This window comes from Anastrepha ludens, chromosome 4, assembly GCF_028408465.1.
Source record: "Anastrepha ludens isolate Willacy chromosome 4, idAnaLude1.1, whole genome shotgun sequence".
NCBI lineage: Eukaryota > Metazoa > Arthropoda > Insecta > Diptera > Tephritidae > Anastrepha > Anastrepha ludens.
In genome coordinates, this window is record NC_071500.1 from 117,170,415 (window position 1) to 117,188,221 (window position 17,807).

General features: G+C 40.2%; 1 protein-coding gene across 3 annotated transcripts in view; it reads left to right on the forward strand.

Annotated features, from left to right (window-relative positions):
* Nucleotides 1-17,473, forward strand: part of LOC128860806 (patatin-like phospholipase domain-containing protein 2) — a 55,811-nt gene extending 38,338 nt beyond the window's left edge. For 2 of the 3 annotated variants that reach the window (XM_054098558.1, XM_054098559.1), the window contains exons 2-8: nucleotides 56-738; nucleotides 796-962; nucleotides 2,675-2,783; nucleotides 2,852-2,940; nucleotides 10,951-11,062; nucleotides 11,120-11,264; nucleotides 16,087-17,473. In XM_054098558.1, coding sequence (XP_053954533.1) covers nucleotides 56-738; nucleotides 796-962; nucleotides 2,675-2,783; nucleotides 2,852-2,940; nucleotides 10,951-11,062; nucleotides 11,120-11,264; nucleotides 16,087-16,373 — 1,592 coding nt within the window. In that variant the 3' untranslated portion in view covers nucleotides 16,374-17,473. Of the gene's footprint in view, nucleotides 1-55; nucleotides 739-795; nucleotides 963-2,674; nucleotides 2,784-2,851; nucleotides 2,941-10,950; nucleotides 11,063-11,119; nucleotides 11,265-14,717; nucleotides 14,858-16,086 lie in introns of all 3 variants that reach the window. The other variant, XR_008454299.1, reaches the window with a different exon arrangement.
* Nucleotides 17,474-17,807: the final 334 nt, after the last annotated feature.

Consider the following 17,807-nt stretch of genomic DNA (forward strand, 5'->3'; position numbering starts at 1 on the left):
CCAAGTAAATTAACTAAAACAAAAAGTTTTTTTTTTTGTTTCTGTTTTATTGCAGGTAGCATGACATCTGACTTCTTTCGTGTGGTTAATGAAGCCCGACGCCATTCGCTTGGACCTTTCAGTCCCTCATTTAATATACAGACTTGCTTATATGAAGGTTTACAAAAGCATTTGCCAGAAGATGCACACAAACGCGTTAATGGACGCTTGCATATTTCACTGACTCGGGTTCATGATGGTAAAAATGTCATTATCTCCGAATTCAATTCTCGTGATGAACTCTTGCAAGCATTGCTATGTGCATGCTTCATTCCGGGCTTCTCAGGAATATTCCCACCTCGGTTTCGTGGAGTGCGCTATATGGATGGGGCGTTTTCGAACAACTTGCCAATATTGGATGAGAACACAATTACTGTAAGCCCCTTCTGCGGTGAAAGTGATATTTGCCCACGTGATCAAAGTTCCCAACTTTTTCATTTGAATTGGGCCAATACAAGCATTGAGATATCGCGACAGAATGTTAATCGTTTTGTTCGAATTCTGTTTCCACCACGTCCAGAATTTCTTTCGAAATTCTGTCAACAAGGATTCGACGATGCAATGCAATTTCTCCACCGGAACAATTTAATAAACTGTCGCCGCTGTGTGGCTGTTCAGTCGACTTTTGTAGTATCAGAGACTGTGGCACAACCTCAAGACTTTGATCCTGAATGTAGAGAATGCAAAAAGCATAGACATGTAAGTACATCGAAAAATATTTGAAAACGGTTGAATATTGTGAATATATAATTTTAGGACGCTTTAAGCTCGAACATGCCACAAACTGTATTGGATGTCATTCAAGATTATATCGAACAAGCTAATAAAGGTTTGGCCAATTGGATATTTAAACAACGTAGCATTAAACTGCTGTCCTTGCCAGCAACAGTACCCATTGATTTCTTCATGGCCACATTATCGAAGTAAGTTCCATTCCTCCTATGCATTTCTGTTTTCTTAGTAGCCAAAAGTTACTTTTTTTGTCGAAAAACAACAACTTCGTAAAAATCAATTGGAATAAGTACAGTCTATTCGAGAGTTTTTCTATTCATTTTCAATATTTGGTTGATCGGTGTCTCTCAAGACATCTTAGTCCTCTCCTCATTACAGTAAGGTATTTATGTTATGATGAATTATATACCAATAATATCCTGAATTCCGGGATTTTGGTGACCATGAATGTTTACAAGTTGTGTGCTTAATAATAAGCGGCTCATACGATGGCCGTTCAATAAGTACCCTTGTTTGATGACAGAGGGCGTTCCTGAGGAAGTTGGTGTTAGCTTCGTGTGCTGCCATCTATTAAACGACGGCAAAACAAATTTCAGACTGATTGATAGTTTAGTTTGGATTTGGCAGCTATTCGAGTAAGACGTATGTATTTCGTGATTTTCGCTAAGATGGGAAAAAGCATTATCGTTTGGTAATTCGCTTTTTGTTTTTGGATGGAAAAAATGCGAGGAGATAAAAGCAAAGTTGTATGCTGTCTATGGGAACACTTCGCCGTCTAGGACCACATGCAATTTGTAACTTGGGTACTTATTGAACCTCCCTCGTATGAGAGCTCCTTTTGATAGCCTTTGCAACAGGCTATGAGTGATGAGGCGAGTGATTTTTACTAGCTTTAACTAGCTACTCAAGCCCAAATAAATACCTTCCAGGCTCAATGGAAACACAAGTATGCTAAACAAAAACCCCATTTCATGTATCAACTCTCTTTTCATCCACTCCTTCCTAGGGCAAACACATTTTAAGAAAAGATTTTTTCGCAGCTGCGTATAGAATAAAAGGAATACTGTGCTTGAAGCAAACCAAATATAACCACTTTTCATTTATGTACTTAATTTATTCCATATTATTTGCATTAAGGTTATTTTATATTTTGCTGTTTAATTCTAGAACAGTCAAGCAGCTTCCAAAGCCATTTGGGAAGACATTTGCGAGCGCCTAACGAAAATATAACCATTTTAGTAAATATTAGGATAATTTGAAAGTAATAAATATTTATGTACATAAGTATGTATGTATGTATGTATACGTTTTCATGTAGTTAGAAATGTGGATTTTTCCATGACGTAGTTAATTGGAAGTTAAATTATAAATTTTGGTTTTGTACGAAAAACGATAATGTCTTATTATTTATCTTAAATTATGCAATAATTGCTTGTATTGCTGTGCAATATTACCTAAAAATTACACTAGAAATTGTAAAACTGTAGCTAATATTTCCATCTACTATTTATATGCAATCATAAATGACAACATTCCGAAGTATGAAAAACATAATAAAAACTTTGGAAAAAAATTGAGGAGTTTTGGATTACATTTTGTCACACAATATTTAAAATTTCATTTCTCCTATTTATTATAAAGATATATGTACATGCTATATTTCCTTTCTACACATTTCGTTGAAAAAAATTAATTATTTATGTACTCATAAATAAAAACGCATTGGCTAACCAAATTGGCTTGGAAACTCCACAAGGACCTAATTGATTCTTTCATGTTAGTTGAATTACTATCATCTGAAAGAATTAGACAAACACTAACAAAAGTCAAATTCAAAATTTACACTTTTTACTAATTTTCCGCTCCACTATTTTTGCACACTCTATTTCGTTTTACTTCCTAGGATCTTAAAAGTGACACCAGTACTAGCCAGACACATTCGCGTGAGGGTAGAAAATATTTTAAGGCTGTTAAATAACACAATACACACTCGCGTTTTAAGTAAATTAACGGTGAGTTAACATATATAATCAAATATTGCAGCTTTTAGAATACAAATCTCATTTTTGTTCAAATACAGATTTGTGAAACACCCCACTTCGATACGACTGGTTTACTACATTCCAAGCGTCTTTATGGCCCAAGAGTGTCGATATTAGTGGATGAATGGTAAGTTTTAAAATCAATCATTGAAGATGTTCAGTGTTTCAACCTTGATTAAAAATTTATAGAACGAGTAATTTGAAAGTTTTTACCATTCCTGACCGGTTTTGTAATATGTACATGTTGTTAACATGCTTAGTTAAATTTTTACGAATTGCGATCTCTGGTGATGATTTCGTTGATATTGTGGAGCTCAAAATAAACTATATGTATATAGAAAGGACCTCCAAAACTGAGCCTATGTTTGGAAGCATGTGCTTTAATTTTGTTTTATTATTTTCTTTTCATCACCACACATGTTCGGTGTTTCGACTGTTACCATGTCACGATTGTGTCTCGTTTAAGCTGTTATTAAAATGTCTCCGTTCAATGTCAATACCACTGTTTTTGAATCATTCTTTTGGAAATTATGCTTAATATTTTAGTTCTGAGATAGTTCGGCAGCGAGAAATGGTCCTGATTGATTCTTCTGGTCTGGACTGCATTTATTTTCTTGCATTTCATTATTTTCACACTAAAAAGTCCCAAGCATGTTTGCTTTATGCTAGATCATTATATTTAGGGCGCCTGAGTCAATCGGCGTATATTTTAGTAAATCTGCACTTATTGCCCTGAGTTCATGACCGACTGCGTTCCATGCCAGTGCATGGAATATTATGTTGGTAGATTAAAAACAAAAAGGTTTATGAGAGTTAAAGAGTACTTAAAAACCAGGATATCATAAAGAATAAATTTTATTATCATATGAAATTAAAATAATGTAGTCTTGAAAATATATTACAATATCTATTAGTAGCGACACGATATTTCTCAATATGAGTGAATTCCTTGTTTATCCTTTTCTAATATTCTCGATGAAGAATCCTGTGCATTTTTAATTCAATATGGCTTATTCTCTTTTGAATAAGAATGAATATTCCATACCGGGCTCTCCCCTGGACTTGAACTTGAACTTGAACTATTTAATTGTGGGAAATAGCGCAAAGCAAGCTTTAAAACCAGTTTCGATTTTTATTAAAAGTTTGCAATATTTTCTCCTGAATAATTTTTAAATATTTCTGATATAGTATGCATAGTTTCCGGGAAATCCCCAATCTGACCAACAGAAGATTCGGAAGCATGTTTTTTAGAACTTGCACTTTGATGCAAAATTGTGCTCATCGCTGGGCGTTATCACTGGTCTTACGTTTTCTGGAACTGGTGTTCGCCTTCTTGGTATTGTCTCTTATTTCATTGGCTTGAAAACTGAACAACCTCCATAGCTTGTGGTTTGAGATTTCCCTGAAATTGCTATAGTTTTGGATCTCAGGTCCGCTTTGGTTTTACTCATTCCCCTGAAGTACATACCCTATGATCAAAAAGTACCAGGAATGTTTAAATAAAACAAAACAGAGTTAAATATCTGGCAAATTTATTTTATCTCCTTCAAAATATGACCCGTCTGAAGCAACACACATGTGAGAATGTTTAACCTAATTTTGTCCTTGGTAGGCCGACGAAGGGATGACCTTCAGCTCCTTCGTCGCATTCTCTTTGGTCTTCTCTATCGACTGAAATCTCCTTCCACGAAATGGTAACTTCAACTTGAGAAACAAAAAGAAGTCGCACGGGGCCATATCAGGTGAATACGATGCTTGCACGATGGTATTTATTTGGTGTCTGGTCAAATAATCCAGCATAATTTAGACTCGGTGCGATGGCGCGTTATCATCATGCAAAATCCAAGAATTGTTTGCCAAAATTTCCAGCCGTATGCGACGTACAGCATCTTTCAATTGATCCGATGACGCTAAAAAGTGACAGATGTGTGTCGTCTTACAGTCCTACCAACATAAGAAAAAAATATGGACCGGTTCCCACGTGCGCGGTTCGTTTAAATTAAACAATCCCGGTACTTTTTGATCATAGGGTATGTAAAACCCACAAATGATACATACGAAAATAAGAGTTGTTTATGGAGATTTTACGATGAATGCAAAACCTCAGTTTATAGATGAGATGTACTCCTTTTTGTTTGTGTTTTTTTTTTTTTTTTGTTTTTTTGAAATGATGAAAGAATCGACTGCTTTTCAGCTGATAAAAGCAATGAGATTTCATTCATACTTTGTTCGTTTTGGTAAATTATCAGAAAGTTGAATTTTTTTTCATCTGTTTAAGGGTTTTCTTACTATTAACTAATGATGTTGTGAACCCCTGATTAGTTGTAAAAATATTGGGAACCCCTGATTACTTGTAAAACGTTGGGAACCCTTGATTAGTTGTAAAAATATTTGGTGTACTATATACTTTATGTATTTGATTCCCGCTAATTCTGTGTATGCGTGTTTGTACACAACTAGTATGTCCGCACAATAGGTAACGGTCAATGCAGAGTTCCTATTTCGTTGTTTCTTGTTCGCGTACATATGTACAAACGCGCATATATAGAATTAGCGCTAATTTGTATGTGTCCTTCGCCGAATTTGCCGCTGCGTTAATGACTGGTTCGATTTCAGAAATCAGTCGTTAGCCAGCGGAGGGAGGACACACTGCGAAATAAACGCTACAACGCACGGAAAGTTAAATTCGCAATTCCCTCCATTTTTTCACAAAAACTTTATTTCGCACGTCCGTTCGAAGTCATTTGTTCGCCACTTGTTCCAGCCAGGACCTAGGTAAGCATGGCGACACCAGTTTCAAAGGCCACTACACCTGCATCAGTAGCCGACCAGCAAAGGGTGTCGGATACTGGCACTGCCGTCGGTGTAGTGGATTTGCCAAGTGCTCCCGTTGCCGAGGGAGTCACCACTCGTGCTTCATCTGCCGCCCGCCAAGAAGTGATGTTCCAGGCTATGCAAAAACGCATCGCCGCGCTTGAACGTAGCCTGAAAGTTGCCCAAGACAAAATAAGGGAACACGAGTTAACCAACGAAGCCCAGCGCGCTGATGCGCAAAGCATAGCCAGTGCACCCAGCGACAGTTCCGCCAACGAATCTGCCTTGCCGTCATCAAGCCTGCCGATGACACAGATCCAGTTGCTTCAGCCGCAATCGCCGTTAATAACATGTGCTGCTACCTGTGTGCATACGGTGCAGCCGCCGCCGCCTCAGAACGCTACACGTTATCAGATGTACACCGCTACTCGTTCCTCACCGCTTATTTACACATCCTCAACAAATGGGACGTACAGCAGCTCGACTTTGCCTCCGGGCGACACATTTGTTAGCAGTCTTCCGTCAACGGTGCCAATTTCCGCTAATGTGGGCTCCTTACCCTTGCAGTTTTCAACCCAGCCAAGGAAATTGCAAGATTTGCCGGAGTTTAGCGGGAAACCAGAGGACTGGCCGATATTTTTTACTGCCTACACCGAGTCAACCACTGTCTATGGGTACAGTCGCTTTGAGAACAACTTACGCCTGCAGAAGTGCTTAAAGGGTGAAGCCCGAGAAGCTGTTAAATCGCTACTAATCCATCCAAACAACGTGGCCAATATCATAGAGCAACTTAAGTTCCGATTCGGTCGCCCAGAGCAATTAATTCGAAGCCAGCTAGCCCATGTTCGAGAAATTGCCCCGATATCGGAAAGCTCAGTGGTAAAGTTGATACCATTTGCGACGAAGATTAGCAACGTCTGTGCATTTTTACGTTCTGCATGTGGCGGAGAGCAGTATTTAGTGAATCCAACACTCCTCGATGAGCTCGTCGGAAAGTTACCCATGAGCAAGCGTATCGAATGGGCAGTCTTTGCGTCATCTTTACAGCCTTACGCAACTGTTCAGCATTTTAGCGATTGGCTCACTCAACTTGCCAACGTCATCTGCACGGTTTACGATGGAGAAGCAGCGAAAGATTCGAAGCGTCGGGTTGTGTTGCACGCTGCCGAATCTCAACGTCATTCAGCCTGCCCTATTTGCCAGGGCCAACATAAGCCAGCCGATTGTACGCAGTTTAGTCAACTTACAGTGCCGGAAAGGTGGGAGGAAGTGAAGCGACGTCACCTTTGTTTTTCTTGTCTCAACGTTGGACATGGGTCGCGCAATTGCCAACGGCGCAAACTATGTTCAACTGACGGGTGCAAACGGTGGCATCATAAATTGTTGCACGATATTGGGAAAATAATCGATGGGTCATCAAACCAGTCACCGCGGCCTCGAGATCGCCAACGACGTACTTCCATTGCCGATACACATACAGGTATTAGTACGAGGACGCAGCCAGCGTCTCGTATTGAACAGCAAAGTGATGCGGGTGCAGCGGTCCTTAGTTGCAGTACAGATAACAATAGTAAGTTATTATTTCGGATTCTGCCGGTCGTGCTGTATGGGAACCAAAAGCGCGTTGAGACGTACGCACTTTTAGATGAAGGTTCGTCAATAACAATGATTGATAGCACACTAATTGAAGAGCTCGGCTTACGTGGCCGGACTGAACGCTTGAACCTACAGTGGTTCGGAGGACGTGCCGCTCAGGAGTCGGCCATGGTGGTAGATCTACTCGTGAGTGGTGCCGGTATGCAAAAGAGACATAAGTTACGAAGGGTTTATGGTGTTTCAAACTTGCAGCTGCCTTCTCAGAGTCTGAATAAATCCGATTTGCGTTGCCATGAAAGCCAATTGAATAAGCTGGCAGTTGAACCATACGCACAAGTCAAGCCAAAGCTGCTAATCGGACTCGACCACTGCCACCTCGGTTTGCCGTCAACTACAATGCAGCTAAACAAGTGTGGGCCATTCGCTGCGAATACTGAGCTAGGATGGGTTGTATTTGGGCCAACAATGAACTCCGATCCATCATTGCCATCATGCTTATTCGTTAACTGCCACACTGATCAATCTCTACATAATATGGTTGCTGAATACTTCGAGACGGAAAGCTTTGGGGTTCGAGCTGCACCTATCATGGAGAGTGAAGCTGACGTCCGTGCTCGGGAAATCTTGAAGTCTACTACATGCCGTGTTGAAGGAAGGTACCAGACTGGTCTGCTCTGGAAACGTTCCGACATACAGCTACCTGCCAGCTATTCTATGGCTTTGAAAAGATTAGCGGGTGTTGAAGCAAAAATGAGGCGCGATACAGACTTTGCCGCTGAATATAACCGCATCATAAGTTCTTACGTCATGAAGGACTACGCACGAAAGCTGTCGCCAGAAGAAGCCGCTTTAACTTGCAATAGAACATGGTACCTGCCTCATTTTGCCGTGAAGAATCCAAATAAGCCAGGCAAGTTACGCATGGTGTTCGACGCAGCTGCTGAGGTGGACGGTGTGTCCCTTAATTCACAGCTTATGAAGGGTCCGCAAGAGTATCGGTCTTTGCCTGCTATACTATTCCACTTTCGGGAAGGAGCAACGGGCGTGTGTGGGGACATCAAAGAGATGTTTCACCAGGTGCTGGTTCAACGTGACGACAGATGTGCGCAACGATTTCTTTGGCGCCAAGGTGATACTACCAGACAGCCCGAGGTATATGAGATGCGCGTAATGACCTTTGGAGCAGCATGTTCGCCTTGCGCCGCCAATTATGTGAAGACGATCAATGCGTTGGAGTATGGCAACAAAGTCAAGGGTGCTACCCGAGCCGTGAAATCGATACTGGACTACCATTATGTCGATGACTATGTCGATAGCTTTGACACAGAGGAAGAAGCAGCTGACATAACGAAACAAGTTCGCGCAATACATAAGATGGCCGGTTTCGATCTTTGTAATTTCGCGTCAAACTCATTAAGAGTGACAGAAGCACTTAGTGGTGACGGGAATATCCGTCAAATAGCAAATAAAGAAGGAGTACTGGTGGACAGAGTCCTCGGTTTGTTTTGGCAGGCATCAACCGACACTTTTGGGTTTAAACTGAGATTCAACAACGTAGATTCCAACGTTTTGGACGGAGGGCGCCGTCCGACGAAGCGAGAACTTCTCAGTGTGGTCATGTCGATCTTCGACCCGCTGGGCTTTCTTAGCAACTTTGTAGTGAGCGCCAAGATCCTCATGCGGGAAGTGTGGAAGAATGACATCCGGTGGGACGAGCCACTGCCAAACAACGTAAACACCGCATGGGAAGGATGGCGTAAACAACTGCCAATGGTCGCCGAATATACCGTCCCTCGATACTATTATCGAAATGGGAAACCTGAAGTTTTGCAGCTCCATGTTTTCGTCGACGCCAGCGAGGATGCCTTTGCCGCGGTAGCCTACTGGAGGTCAACTAATGCCGCCGGTGAGGTTGAAGTCGCATTTATATCTGCAAAAACTAAATGCGCGCCGATGAAGTCATTGACGGTCCCTCGATTGGAGCTTCAGACAGCTGTATTGGGTACGCGTTTGCTGAATTGCCTACGAGAGGAGCACTCCTTGCACATCGATGACTGCGTCATTTGGAGTGACTCCAAAACAGTGATCCAGTGGCTTCGAAGTGAACATCGACGCTATAAGCCATTTGTGCAGCATCGGATCGCCGAGATATTAGCCACAACTACTACTGCAAACTGGAGATGGCTACCTACCGAGCACAATGTCGCTGATGAGGCTACTCGAGCTAATAACTTTGTCGACTTCAGCTCGTCCGCCCGTTGGTCCTGCGGCCCACCATTTTTGTTACGAGAAGAGCAGTATTGGCCGACAGAGAGCTCTACATGCAATCATCATGAGGAAGCTGACAAGGAACTACGTCCTAAATTCGCCCTTGCAATCGTAAGCTGTACGTTTCTAGACTATAACCGATTCTCTACATTCAGTAAACTGGTGAGAACGACAGCATGGGTCCTGCGATTCATTGACGTTTGCCGCCGCCGTAAACCGCCAGACCGAGGCTATGGGTTGACTGCCAAAGAAGTTGAGACTGCTAAGCTTTGTTTGTACCGCCTCGTTCAACGCGGTGAATACGCCGAAGAGTTTCAGCACATCGAAAGCGGTCGCAACCTGCCACGCACCAGTTCGCTCATTCAACTTTCGCCGTATATAGACGAAGATGGTGTTCTTCGTGTACGAGGACGCATAGAAGCTGCCAGCTGGCTCCCAATAAGCGCGAGACGCCCTATCATACTACCGCCAAAGCATTGTTTCTCAAATCTGGTCGCCATGCACTACCACGTCAAAATGCATCATCAAAATCTAGAAGCCACTATTTGTGAGATACGTCGCCTTTATTGGGTACCACGCCTCAGGAGTTTGCTGCGCAGTATAGTCGCCAATTGCGCCATTTGTCGCTTAAGAAAAATCCATGCCGTATCGCCATTGATGGGCCCTCTTCCGATTGATAGACTCACTCCTTATGTCAGGCCATTCAGCTATACGGGCCTTGATTACTTTGGACCGATAACAGTAACTGTTCGCCGCGCCAACGAAAAAAGATGGGTGGCGTTATTTACGTGCCTGACAGTCAGGGCTGTGCATCTGGAGTTGGCTCATGACCTCAGCACTGACTCATGTATAATCGTATTGCGCAACTTTATAAATCGTCGCGGCGTTCCCGTACGTGTGAGGTCCGATAATGGGAAGAACTTCGTCGGTGCTGACATGGAAGCAAAGTGCTTCAGTGAAGTCTTCGATTGGCAGTTCTGGACGTTGATGATGGTGAATCGGGTTGATTCACGGAGGCGGGAATGTTGTGAACCCCTGATTAGTTGTAAAAATATTGGGAACCCCTGATTACTTGTAAAACGTTGGGAACCCTTGATTAGTTGTAAAAATATTTGGTGTACTATATACTTTATGTATTTGATTCCCGCTAATTCTGTGTATGCGTGTTTGTACACAACTAGTATGTCCGCACAATAGGTAACGGTCAATGCAGAGTTCCTATTTCGTTGTTTCTTGTTCGCGTACATATGTACAAACGCGCATATATAGAATTAGCGCTAATTTGTATGTGTCCTTCGCCGAATTTGCCGCTGCGTTAATGACTGGTTCGATTTCAGAAATCAGTCGTTAGCCAGCGGAGGGAGGACACACTGCGAAATAAACGCTACAACGCACGGAAAGTTAAATTCGCAATTCCCTCCATTTTTTCACAAATGATATATTAAATGTTTCTCTTCAGCGGAGCTCCTTCAATAGAAGGGGACGTAGACAACTATGAGCATGTCCTTAAAGTGACCACCCACAATGATGCGCTCTACGCTTACTATTACACAGACGATTTAACGAACAAGGTAAGTTTATTGACACAAAAATTATATAACTTTTAAAAATAAATTATGTACCTCCAGGTCAAAGTTACGCAAATATTTGAAGTCGACGGTGATGAGAAACTCGCAACTGATCCGAAATTATACGAAGGCATTGTTGAAGACCATCCAAATCCCCATCAACATCACCATAATGTTGTTAGTGAATGGAATGGTGTGGAATCTGGTAAGTTCAGCAAAGAAGCATGACCCCTATCCGAAGTTTATGAGAAAAGAAGTATTGCATTTAACGGGTGTTATGTTCACCTTGATAAAACTAAAAAAAAAATGGTTTTTTGTATAGGTTAGGTAGGTAGGTAGGTATAGTGGTTGTCGTTTGACACACCTAGGCCTGCTGTAGACCCGTTGTGATACCACCGGGGCTGTCCCCTCTCCTCACTCTACATTGCCCTCATTGAACCAACCTGTGGCTTTGATATATCGAACAAGACTTGTTATTCTTCTATCCAGAGCCATACACCCGCATAGAAAGTGTTCTATAGTCTCTTCTTCTTCAATGTCGTTACAGCTTCTGCAATAGTCGTTATGGTTCGCTCCCAGTCTACTGGCATACCTGCCAATCAGACAATGCCCTGTTAGGACCCCGAGAAGATTTCGCATATTTTTCCTGTTTAGTTTCAACAGTCGGTTTGTGCGGCCCATGTTCCATTCCGGCCACGTCATTCTACTAGTTGCACAGGTCAGGGACTGAGACCATAGCCTGTTGGCAGCACTAATAGTGTGTTTATCTATACGCATCTTGCAAGTTGCTAAAGGTATAGGTATGTTCGCTTTGTCTGGTTGGATCGGTAATGTGGTACCCAATCTCGCCAGTTCATCTGCTTTGCAGTTGCCTTCTATGTCTCTATGACCCGGCACCCAGAGCAGGTTTATTACAAAGTACTGTGATAGTTCTGTTAAAACGTCGATACATTCTTTTACTGTCTTCGAGTTAATGTATATGTATATAATTGGCGCGTACACCACCAAATGTGTTTGATGGAGCTCCTCCTCCTATTTGAGGCGTGCGTCTTGATATTGTTCCACAAATGGAGGGACCTACAGTTTCAAGCCGACTCCGAACGGCAGATATTTTTATGAGGACCTCTTTTATGGCAGAAATACACTCGGAGGTTTGCCATTGCCTGCCGAGTTAATATTAGCCGATTTTAAAGCATTCAGGGCCGATTGACTATCTGAATATATGTTTATATGTCTTGTTGTGAGGACACTTTGTTTAGGGCTAGCAGGCATTCTCTGATAGCCAATATTTCAGCTTAAAATACGCTGCAGTGATCCGGTAACCGAAATTATATGTTTACATTCATTCCTTCAGAATGAAGGCGTCCGCCTACTTCATCATTTAGCTGGGAATCATCAGTATAGATGCTGATTCTGCTTTTATTGTCTATTACCCCATTGTCCCAATCTTCTCTCGTTGGGAGAGTTGTGGTGAAGGATGTGTTTAAATGCAACTCCAATGAGCTACAAAAATCTGTCGTTGGATGTAGGAAGGGGTATTCGTCTAGTATTCTTGCGTGACCTCTTCTGTTAGTGGCTAAGTTGGAAGGTTCTCTTAACCTAAGTGCCGATTTCGCCGCCAGCTGTTTGCTGTAGGCCTCAATCGGTAATAGGTGCAGCATGACATTCATCGCCGCCGTGGGCGTAGTCTTAAGTGCCCCGCTTATGCAGAGATATTGTTGTTCTTTTCTCGAATGTTGGCCACCAGACTAAGACACCGTATGTCATGATAGGCCTTACCGCTGTTTTATATAGCCAGTGAACTATTTTTGGGGTTAGGCCCCATTTTGTCCCCACAACTCTTTTGCATGTAGAGAGTGCTGTGGCTGCTTTTTTTACTCTATCATTAATCGTATGTTTCCACGAGAGCTTCCTATCTAATACTAGTCCTAGGTAGCTTGCCTCTTCTCTAATTGACAGTGTGATTCCCTCAATGGCAGGGGTTTAGAGTAGGTATCCTGTATTTTCTGGTGAAAATGATTAGTTCTGTTTTGTTGGGATTTATGCCAAGACCATTCGATGCAGTCCACCGGCTTACATCGTTCAAAGCATTTCGCATTATGTTACAGAGGGTATCTGCATATAGCAACATCGTCTGCGTAGGCCTCTGCGAGTATCCTCCTTCCCTCTAGATTGATTCATTGCTAGAATCCAGAGGAGAAAGTACACCGCCTTGAGGGGTGCCCCTCTTGACGGATCTGCGTATCGGGTCAACGTCGAAATTACGAACCTGCCTAGTAGTAACTGTTCTGTAAATTTCACAAGGCCCTCGACGACACCCAAATCAGTCATTGCGCTTGTTATGGCCTCCGGTAGGATGTTGTTGAAAGCGTCCTTTATGTCTAGGAAGGCTACCAGAGAATACTCTTTATTCTCTATTGATTTCTACTAGTGAATTTAATGCTGTCTTTGTGGATCTACCTTTAGAGTATGCATGTTGTGAATTCGCGACTAGCGACGGTGTCAAGTTTTCTGTTATAAATGCGTCTATTAATCGCTCTAACGTCTTTAATAGAAATGAGGAAAGGCTAATAGGTCTGAACTCTTTAGGTTTCGTATGCGAGCTCCTACCAGCCTTTGGTATGAAAACCACCCTGACTTCCCTCCACCTTAGGGGACGTAATTTAGTCGTAATGTTGCTCTGAATATAGTTACCAGCCATTTCATAATGCTACCAATGTTTGTTGTTGTTGCGCAGGGATTATCCCATCTGGTCCCGGTGTTTTATATGGTTCGAAGTTTTCTATAGCCCAAGTTATTTTGGCTTCTGTGACAATGTTGAGGATGTCGGAACCTAGTACCGCAGCCTAGTGGTCCCGGTGTTTTATATTGTTTGAAGCTTTCTATAGCCCAAGTTATTTTGGCTTCTGTGACAATGTTGAGGATGTCGGAACCTAGTACCGCATCCGAAGTTGGGATATTGGCGGTTATCGCTTCCTCTGAATTACCTGGGAAGTGAGTATTTAGTAATAAGTCTAATGATTCTTCGCTGGATTCTGTCCAGCTGGAGTCTTGCTTTTGAAGATACCTTATGGGTTGAGCAGACTTGGTTAGGATTTTCCTCAGTCGAAATGTCTCGATCGTAGTCTCGATCTCCCCACAAAAAGTTGTTTATGAAGACGTTTTTGCTTTCCTTATTTCTCTTTGAAAAATTTATGCTATACAATTGCATATGTATGTATGTATGCATATACGATATCTGAGATAATGGCAATTGCAGCGTTCAAATGTAGGTATATTTGTATATCTCAACACTTGTTATACGTCAATGAATTAGGGCGGCAAATACCTTCACGTCCAATATTAATAACTCTAATACATTACGAAAAGTTAAAGAAGCTGGTATTCCTGAAACGTAAGCTGAGTATACAGCTTCATTTTCGCCTGAACTTAGAATATTGCATAATTTACATAAAAATATACATTTGTTTTTAATACCTAAGACAATATATTAATCCTCCCAAACTCCGGAATTCTTCCTATGGAACTTTAGAATCGTTGAAATTAATTTACTAATCTAAAACTACATAATTTTCAAACCATTGCCATAAAAAATTACGATCTTTTGGTTTACGCACAAGTTCCTGTATTTTTTATTATTGCATTTTTTCTTTTACAGTACTAGTTATACCCAGCGAGCCTGAAAAACGGGAAGATATTTTTTAAAACTATTGCTAAGAATTTTCAATTGGCTAAACACACGCGAAAAATTTTTAGAACAAAAATTTATTTAATGTCTAGGCATTACATGATGGACAGGTAATTTGGCCACACATATGACAAATTCAGCCCAAGCGCACTGTTTGGCCAGAGCTGAAGTGTTTGTTTTTTATAACTTTTGAGTTGCTTTGTATTGTAGATATGTTTATATAACAAGTAATGTTTGTATTTTTTATTTTAGTAGTTGCTTATGTTAGTTATGTTGATGATTTAATTTTGAAATTTTGTGCCCCAGAATACTAATGCCAGACCTGTAGCCCTTCAAAACAATGCGAGAAAAAGCAGCTCGCATTTTCAAAAATACGTGAAAGGCTTAAGGAAGAAAATTAGTATTCGTGGGTTACAAATCCTTTATCTTTTTTTATTAATTTTATACCCAACGTTTTGATAACTAAAAGAGGTGATGGAATCGGTCTATGCCATGTTTGTTAAACAATAATGGATGGTTCCATACAGTAATGTATTACCGCTAAGCTCCTCGCTTCAACGGGTAATGATAAACAATTATGAGAATGACTGCTTAACACTTAGAAGGCCATTACGCACTGCGACCAGAGCTGATCTATTGTGAAATGCTTAACACTTACTCCAAGAGTTATATTTTTAAGTATAATTTAAATGGGAGGCAAATGTTAGAAACAATGTAAGAGACGCCATATAACAGCATCAAACCAACCTGTTAAAGTATTTAAAATACAAACTGACTATAATTATAAAGGAATTTACCTTCCGTAAAAGTCTGCCCGAGAGACTTATATGAATGCATTTCTCCCTTTGGCTATGCTTTTGATTGTAAAAAACACTATTCAAGTTCAAGTAGATATCAAACCCAAAATCGATTCCTTTCAGAGGCTCTTGGAAATATTTAAATCCGGTTAAATTGTCTCAGAACACGTCGATCCCCACATATCGGCATACACACGGTGTAACGTTTGCATAAAATGAATTTATTGGTTTTTGAACCGATAAACTAAACTATAGACGTTGGGTATTAGAAGTTCGGTCTTATTCGAACTTTTGCTTCTTCACTTTCTTTCCGTACGATTTTGCACACATTATGGATCACTCATAATAAAATCCCCTTCACTGTAGAGTATTTAGCATATAGATTCGATTTGTAGAGCTTGTAGTAGTATTGCATAAACTTGTTTGTTTCATTGTCATTTCACGTCTTACTAAAAACAATCCGTTGTCAAATACAACATTTTTTTAATTTGTTTCAAATGAATAAGATACTTATTTGTATGTGTATTTACTTATTTTCATAGCCTTTTATATTGATGAATATGCGTCTAATCAACTACCTTTTGAACGGAATGCAACACCAAAAACAACAACAAATACCACTTACACTATTTACCAGATTGAAGGTAAATGTGAGGACATTGCGGGCGATGATTTTGGCGAAGACATCGAAGCTGGAGTTTTCAGCGATCCAGAAGTGGATCATTATTTTAACACACAACAGCAAAGGAATAACCTCTTTCCACATAAACACCCTCCATTAACTAAGCTGCCGTCAAACCTAACATCTAAGCGATGCGATCAAAATTAATTTTGTATCGTATAGATTGGCGATTGCCTTGACGAGAGATGAACTAATATATTGATATACCTATATTATGTATATGTACTGAGATATTTCGATACTTGCCTATAGTTTTACATACATTCATCAATCTTTAATTTACACATTTTCGACATATTTGAGAATTTATTAAGTAAGATTTTTATTGCTAAGAGATACGAAAATTACATACTATATATCAGTAACGAATTAAAGCATATATATGTATATGAATACTCTTCGATAACTGTATGTATTATACTATATGTGATTGTATATGCAAACACATGGTGATTTCCTGTTTTTCGGTATACTTTTTCTTTTAAACATGTCCGTATATTAAATTGAAAAAAGAAAATTGACACTAGGATGACCGAAATTTTCAGTTATGTACCTAGGAAGGCCAATATTTTATTTATTCGTTGTGATTATAATTTGTGTCTAATTCCTAATTCAATTAAATTAGCATACAAGGGTAATGAAAGAACTTGTTATTCAGTTAACACAATAGTTAAGTCTTGAAAAGCACTATTTTAAGAACATGGTTGACTTTTGAATATGTTCTATCAAAAATTTATTGGCGGTTATTTGACTGCTTTGGTCTCTAGTGTTTAACCATTGTAGATGATTTTTTCATTACCAGTATCGCTTAGCAACAGGGACCTGACGATTTAGTTGTGCGTATTCAACACCTTTCATTCATTAATGTGTGTAGGAAATTTCACCTGTTGACACCATTTTGAAACAAAACGTGATTCGAAAAATAAAATTAACTCAACTTAACTAGACTGTTCACACATTAATGTTGCTTTCGAACATATCGAAAAAATGTCATACAAATCATAAACCGGCTTTGTAATAGTAATATTGTAGTGAAATAAAGTGGTATTTTAGATACTTAGATGTTAATTAGTAGTACTAATTTAGTACTGATGATAATGATAATTAGCACTTCGCATACCTTCGGATATTATCAATGAAATATTTTTTTTGTATGTCATTTGTGGTCATAAATATTGCTGATCAGACCAAAGTATATTCAAAAATAAAGTCAATTTAATAAATAAATAAATGAAACTAAACGAAACGTTTTAAAGAGTTTATATACCTTATCAGCTTGGCGTATAAAAGCCCCGCCGAGAATCGTCATATCAACATATCAGACCACCCCAATAACGTAAGCGGCAAGTAGGAAGCGTGCGATGAGGATATTGTTACGATATCGAGTAACTCAGTTGCTTACAATATGCATTTTGAGGACTTCAGGATGTTGAATCTGTTATTTGCTCAGTATATGGATATAGTGATCGATATCTCGTAAAGTATCGATCATACAATTTCAAATTTGTGCTCGTTGTCAAGGTGCTGTTTTTGATTTGTTTCATTCAGTTGTGAGTTTCAGGATGTTAACAATGGAAGTCA